This window comes from Mesoplodon mirus (assembly GCF_964341445.2).
Source record: "Mesoplodon mirus genome assembly, chromosome: 7".
NCBI lineage: Eukaryota > Metazoa > Chordata > Mammalia > Artiodactyla > Ziphiidae > Mesoplodon > Mesoplodon mirus.
In genome coordinates, this window is record NC_138983.1 from 104200838 (window position 1) to 104208535 (window position 7698).

At 38.6% G+C, this 7698-nt stretch overlaps 1 protein-coding gene across 1 annotated transcript; it reads left to right on the plus strand.

Moving 5' to 3' along the window:
* Positions 1–2335: 2335 nt before the first annotated feature.
* LOC309808932 (uncharacterized protein) lies at positions 2336–4808 on the plus strand (the record flags this gene model as incomplete). Its single annotated transcript, XM_082629498.1, has 1 exon — positions 2336–4808. The coding sequence occupies exon 1, from the start codon at positions 3381–3383 to the stop codon at positions 4806–4808; it is 1428 nt and encodes a 475-aa protein (XP_082485624.1). The 5' UTR covers positions 2336–3380.
* Between the last annotated feature and the right edge of the window lie 2890 nt (positions 4809–7698).

Consider the following 7698-nt stretch of genomic DNA (forward strand, 5'->3'; position numbering starts at 1 on the left):
AGAATAACTGTATATAACCTATGAGCAAAAAGCATCACAAAATGAATCTCAGTTCATAATTAGCAAGGGCGGCAGGGGCGTGTAAACCTCACAAGCAAAACCTGGTGGAGCTCAGAAATGCACTGCATTCTTCTGATCATGATCTTCAGCTCCAAATCACACTTGAAACTAGTTCAAAGGGGAAAACAAAATAGAAGAAATGTAATAACTGTTAGTTTTAGAGGAAAAAAAGACAAGTCTAAGAGGATACAAATAATAAAAACTTTCAACAATGTGTGAATACAGAATACATACTAAAAACCTATCATGAAAGTATGATGGTCAAGAACCCTCGCAGTAAAAGGTCAGACAAAAACCAGAAAAACGGATCATGAATTCTAGTAGTTCTGGGGCTGAACAACCTACTCATTTAAACCAAAGGGATCATCACTAAAGCACAGGTATTAAAAAATATTACATGAAAGGAAACTATCATGAGTCTTTTGTTTAAGTGTTGTGTGGACCATCACATTAAAATAACTGGAGTCTTTCAACACCCCCATGACACACAGAAATAGCAAGTCAGACATACGGATCTGACAGGATATGATACAACCCTTACAAGCTCTCACTACAGAAGAATGGACACAGGGTATAATTAACCAAATAGCCAAATTAATACAAACAGCCAGTAAACCTCACCAGTCAATCAAATGAATACAAAATAAAACACAATGTGGTTATTCTCCTATCAGATGAAGCCAAGATTCTGTAAGAAAAGCCTTTAAATAATGTCTATACCCTTTGGATCCAACAACTCTCTTTCTAAGAATTTAACCAAAAGAAATAGTCAGAGATATAGGTAAGGATATATATCAGAGTACTATTTGTAACTGAAAAACTGGGCAAAGCTTATATACAAGAATGGATAAGCTATGTGCACTGTGGCATATTCATATAATGGAATACTGAACAATCACAAAAAATGATGCAGGAGATGCAAATTTACTGACTTGCTAAAATGCTCATACTAAATTAATTGAAAAAAGTTATAAAATTTGGAGTAATCCCACTTGCATAGAAAATGGAGAGGTACTCATTTTTGTAGTTTTACATTTTTTTACAAGTGCTACAGGCCAGTGTTTGTGAGAGGCAGGCTTCGCATCTACTGTTGGGGTGGACTACAAATTGGCATAGCCTTTCTGGGTGGTAATTTGGCCATGTGTATCAAATGTCTTAAAAATAGGTCACACTTAGTCATTCCACTTGTAGTACCTTATTTTACAGAAGTAATCCCGATGGACACAGAGATGTATATACAACGTATTCACATTGTTTCTGACAGGGAAAAGCAAACTGTCTAAATAGAATTGCAAAGAATCGATTAAACTATGGGACATCAATACGACACAATACTACATGATACATCATTAAGTGAAAAAAGCAGGAATATGAAATAGCAGGTATACTACAATTCTATTTTTGTAATCCCTAAGTGTACATATATATTTGTAGAAAAAAAAAGACTGAAAGTATATACGTCAAAATGAACAGTGATTATATCTGGGTATTAAAATTATAGGTAATTGTTCTCTTGTTACTCTGTATTTTCTATAAAGGATATATGCAACTCTTAGAGAAAGTTTAAAAGCAAAATAAAAGCTATCAGTACAATGAGGCTTTAAAAAATCCTATCACAATAGTATCATGCCAAAAGCTAAGCATATTTCATATTAAAAATTCAATATTTTCAATTTTAGAATTTCCCTCTAAGCCATAAATCCTCACTAAGAGATTCTGCCAAAGCACTTGCACCCAGGTCACCAATGAGCATGTTGCAGTTCAGAGTGATGCGCCTCAAACCAGTCATGCAGTCAAGATCACGTCTCCTGGAATGAAGACTCTCAGCCCAGGTTTCTTCATGCCTTCTGGTAGTCTGATACTTCAAAGATTTAATGGGATGAAATTAAGATGCTTGAATAAGGAAACAGGGTGTGCCTGAGTATGGCTTATTCTGTCAGAGATTTACACACACACACAGATCAAGCATATATGCCAGGAGCATCAACCTGAGAAATTCAACAGTCACTTCTGGTTTACGAGTCCAGTGACCCAGATTCTGCTCGGTCAGTGATTAGATTCTAGCCACTGCATTTCCTGCTTCTGAACACTTATGTAAAGTTGGACAACTCAATTACAGTCTATGAATTATTTTCCTTATCTTCTAAGTCAGGGAATTGGTTCTAAATCCTATCTTTGCTGAGGCCCTATATTTCATCATCCTGTCCTCCAATGGCCTCCAAACACCTCACTGGGCAAACCATAAGAAAACTTTTTAATATGCATCTTATTTATTAACAAATTATATACACAAAGTTCCATACATAGAATTTATGTACATGATAAACTACACAGATTTTTAAAAATAATACAAAGGTAAAAATGTTCTCATATTTTCTTTTCCTAACTCCTAAGGCATTATTTTATTTTATTTATTTTTTTATAAAGATTTATGTATTTATTTATTTGTTTGTTTGTTTGGCTGTGCCGGGTCTTTAGTTGCAGCATGCCGGATCTTTTAGTTGTGGCATGTGGGCTCTTAGTTATGGCAGGCACGTGGGATCTAGTTCCTTGAGCAGGGATCGAACCCAAGCCCCCTACATTGGGAGCACATAGTGTTAACTGCTGGACCGCCAGGGAAGTCTCAAGCATTATTTAAAAAACTATATTTACAAAATGTATCTCACATGCTACCTTGGGTGTGCACACAAGCTTTAGAGGCCTGGACTATGCAGAGCCAGTTTGATGTGCCTTGGGAAAATAATGGTTTGACATTTAAGCAAAAGTACTGTCTTGAAGACATTCAATTCTTTATGTTCATAAAGTAAATTTTGGTAACAGGGAACACTGACTGTCAATGAAAAAAGTCTTATTACATTCCTGAAAAAGTAAAAGACTCAAAGTGCCTTTGTTACTCTAAAAGGAAAATCATTAGTGTCATTTTTCTATTAACAATAACTTATTAAAGCTCCAAGCAGAAACAACAGCAATCACTTACACAGTGCTTAGTATGTGCCAGGCACTATTTATACAAATAAGTGCATTTAAACCTCATAATGAGGCATAGAGGTTAAGTGATTTGCCCATGGTCACTAGCTATGAAATGGGAGAAAGGAATTCACTCTGTCTACAAGAGGCGGGCAGGTCAGGCGTGGATCAAGGCCGGAGAGGACGACACCTCTAGGCCACAGCAAGTAAGGGCTGAGTGCGATGCCCCAACCGAAGAAAACTGCCCCACACCGAGCGGTCTCCTGACACCCCGAGCAGGTGCTGGCCTCCGAAAACACGTGTGGGAGCAGTGGGGACAGAGCTCCTGAAGCAAAAAGGAACCGCAGTTGATTATGGAAGATTCTCACAAGAATAACGCTTCAGAGACAGCACCTCAGTCTGGTTCAACAGTTCAGGGAGCTCATATTTCTCATATTCCTCAACAGATGTCATTAAGAGGATCTGCGCCAGTGACAATTGTACCTCTTCCTGGAGAGCAAGTACAGGTTCAGGGGGTCATCCAGACAGCTCAGTCTTCTGTAATTCACCCACCACACGTGCAAACGGTATCATCTTTATCAGAAAGTGAAGAGTCTCAGGACTCATCTGACAGCATAGGCTCCTCACAGAAAACCCACGGGATCCTAGCACGGCGCCCATCTTACAGAAAAATTTTGAAAGACCTATCTTCTGAAGATACACGGGGCAGCAAAGGAGACGGAGAAAATCCTGGAGTTTCTGCTGTCACTTCTATGTCTGTTCCAACTCCCATCTATCAGACTAGCACCGGACAGTACATTGCCATTGCCCCAAATGGAGCCTTACAGCTGGCCAGTCCAGGCACAGATGGAGTACAGGGGCTTCAGACATTAACCATGACAAATTCAGGCAGTACTCAACAAGGTACAACAATTCTCCAGTATGCACAGACCTCTGATGGACAGCAAATACTTGTGCCCAGCAACCAGGTGGTTGTACAAACTGCATCAGGAGATATGCAGACATATCAGATCCGTACCACACCTTCAGCTACTTCGCTACCACAAACCGTGGTGATGACATCTCCCGTAACCCTTACATCTCAGACAACTAAGACAGATGACCCCCAACTGAAAAGAGAAATAAGGTTGATGAAAAATAGAGATCCTGTAATGTGGAGAGCTGTGATTGGAACTAATAACATAGATGGGCGTCAGCCACACTCCAAGATGATGAAAGTTAAAGCGATCATTATCCATCCAGACTTCGATGTGGAATCTTATGAAAATGATATTGCGCTTTTTCATTTAAAGAAAGCAGTGAGATATAATGATTATATTCAGCCTATCTGTCTACCTTTTGGTGTTTTCCAAAGACTGAACCGAAACACGAAGTGTTTTATAAGTGGATGGGGAAGAACAAAAGAAGAAGGTAATATTACAAAAAAATTACACGAAGCAGAAGTGCATTATATTTCTCGAAGTTTTTGTAATTCTGACAAGAGCTATGGGGATATTATTCCTTACACTTCATTTTGTGCAGGTGATGAAGATGGAGTTTTTGATACTTGCAGGGGTGATAGTGGTGGACCATTCATGTGCTACTTACCAGAACGTAAACGATATTTTGTAATGGGAATTACCAGTTACGGATATGGCTGTGGTCGAAAAAATTTTCCTGGTGTCTACAGTGGGCCATCCTTCTACCAAAAGTGGCTGACAGATCACTTCTACCAGAACTGGAAGCAGGCTCTCGAAGAGATATTTGCACAGTCATGCTCATGGCAGCATTATTCACAATAGCCAAAATGCAAAAGCAACCCAAGTGTCCATCAACAGATGAATGGATAAACAAAATGTGGTATACACATACAATGGAACATTATTCAGCCTTAAAAAGTAAAGATATTGTGTCACATGATACAACATGGATGAACCTTGAGGACATTATGTAAAGAGAAATAAGCCAGTCACAAAAGAACAAATATTGTATGATTCCAATTATATGAGGTATCTAGAGTAGTTAAATTCATAGAGACAAAAAGAATGGTAGTTGTCAGGTGCTGGGAAAGGGGGAGAAATGGAGAATTACTGTTTAATTGGTACAGAGTTTTGCATGATTAAAAGAGTCTGTGGATGGCTGGTGGTGATGGTAGCACAACACTATGCATGTACTTAATGTCCCTGAACTGCATACTTAAAAATGGTTGATTGTAAATTTCAAAAAAAAAAAAAAAAAAAGAAATGGGAGAAAGGAGATTTGAACCTAGGCCATTTGGCTTCCGCACCCAAGTTCCTGACTGTTTTCTACCTCAGGGGTCAATGGACTTGCCCTGTACAGGCTCAAAGAATTTTTCAATTTTTAAAATCTAAATTTAAACATTTCCAGATTTGTGGGCTATACAGTTTCTGTTGCAACTACTCTGCCCCACTGGTGTGGGGTGAAAGGAGCCACAACTACCATGTAAACAATGGGTGCGACTATGTTCCAGAAACACTTCCTTTACAAAGCCAGGCGACGGGCTGGATCTGGCCCACCAGCCAGAGTTTACCTATCCCTGATCTGCACCATCAAACTATTAAAAAGCCTTCATGTCAAATTATTAACTAACTTTAGGCCTAAATACAGTCATTATAACCACTGTAAAGTTGTTAAGGCATTATTTTAAAAACTGTATTTACAAATTGCTGATGTACTGACTTTTATTAGTTTAAAAACTACAACAGCTAATAAACACTTGATTCATTTAAGTCTTGAAGACTAGAATGGCATAGTTTCTTCACAGTATTACAATAAATGTTTTCAGTAAAAAAACATACATAAAAGTATTATTAGGTATTATATATTAAGTCTCTTATTTCTAAAATTAAGTGGACTATCTTTACTAAATGGTAGAATCCCAAACTGAAAACTGGTCATATTCTTTCAGCAAAATGAAAGCTGCGCTCACATGTATTAAAAGACAAAAATTAGGGCCTTCCTGGTGGCGCAGTGGTTGAGAGTCCACCTGCCAATGCAGGGGACGTGGGTTTGTGCCCCGGGCTGGGAAGATCCCACATGCCGCAGAGCGGCTAGGCCCGTGAGCCATGGCCGCTGAGCCTGCGCGTCCAGAGCCTGTGCTCCGCAACGGGAGAGGCCACAACAGTACCACACACACACACACAAAAGACAAAAATTAACTGCCCTCTGTATCAATATATTAATGTGTTTCAATCACATATGTTTTCATGAAAGTTTAAACATAAAATCACCTTTAAGATCTAGGCCATGGGATCTGCTCCATGCCATGTCAGAACACACCCCGTGAAGTTTACTTAACTTGTCTTAAGTGTGATAGAATTCTTTATACCTTGACAAATAACTAAAAGGAAAAAAAAAAAAAAACCCCCACACACAATAAGATGAAGAGCCTATACATTTGTCAATCTTGACTTATTTGCTTTTCTTGAGTCAGTTGGAGGTTTATAGCCACATTCTCAAAATCATTAACTACAATCTTCCCAAACAGGTAATTGACGAACAGATGCATTCTAAAACTTGTCAGTAACAAAGCGCTATTCCAGTTTACAGCAAGAGTTTAATTCTATTTAGATACTAAAACTGAATACACTGAATACTGCAAACGTTATTCCCAACCACTCAGCAAAGTACTACATACCTTTTCAGATATAGGAAAAAAAAGAAAAAAAAGAAAAAGCATACGATTCTTCCTATTTTCATTTCCAAAGATACGTCCCAATCTTAATGATCAATCAGCGATTTCAACGTCAACTATAAACCCAGTATACTGCTGCTGTGCAGTGTACTAGAGCAATGGAAGAGAGAGGACCTCAAACCCTCTGTTCCCTGAAATTCAAAGGCAGGCTTCCTGACCCCTCCAGACCACTACTGGACACAGGGAAGGCACACTAATGTTTCAGGACCCCAACCAACAGTCACCTGCTTTGTGATTACTTCCATGACACACCCTCACCAACACCACTGAGTTTGCTGCTCCTACAGGACGTTACATGTATTTCCTATTTTAACACATACCACAGTGCATCATAATTATGATTGCAGATAGATGTTCTAACAATTGAAAGAGAATGATGACTTTTTTGCTCTTTACATCTTGCTATTTCCCTTCCCATAATACTTCTTGAAGCGAAACCATAAAATATAGACAAACACAAAAAACAGAAAATATACAAAACGTGTGCTTTGCACTTTAACGCAAACTTAAGTAAAATTAGTTCTGACAGTATCCAGCATGACAAACTTCCATGGTACAAATGAGAATGGACCAAGGTTTGAGCAGGTACAGGAGACAATCCAGGCATGAACAACACCAAGGAAAGGTAGACAGGAAGTAACATGGTGTGTAGGAAATCACGAGACCAGTCTGATGGGAAGAGACTTAAACAAGACTGAAACTCACTTTCTAAACCTCCATCTCCAACTGGACAATTCGCAGGACACAGGTGCACCAAAGTGGCCAATTTATTCAATCCCTTTAATATGGAGGAAGAGTTTAAAATTTTACTGGTTTAATTTGCCCCAAAAGCAACTCTCAACAGTTATGGCCTCTGTCGTCGGAGCTTTGTATGAAATTAAGTCAAAGTGTGGAGCTCCTTTGCCTTTTTTTTTTCTCCTTAAAAAAGAAAAGAAACAATTGTTCCGAGTAAAATCAAACATATTCCAAAGCATGTG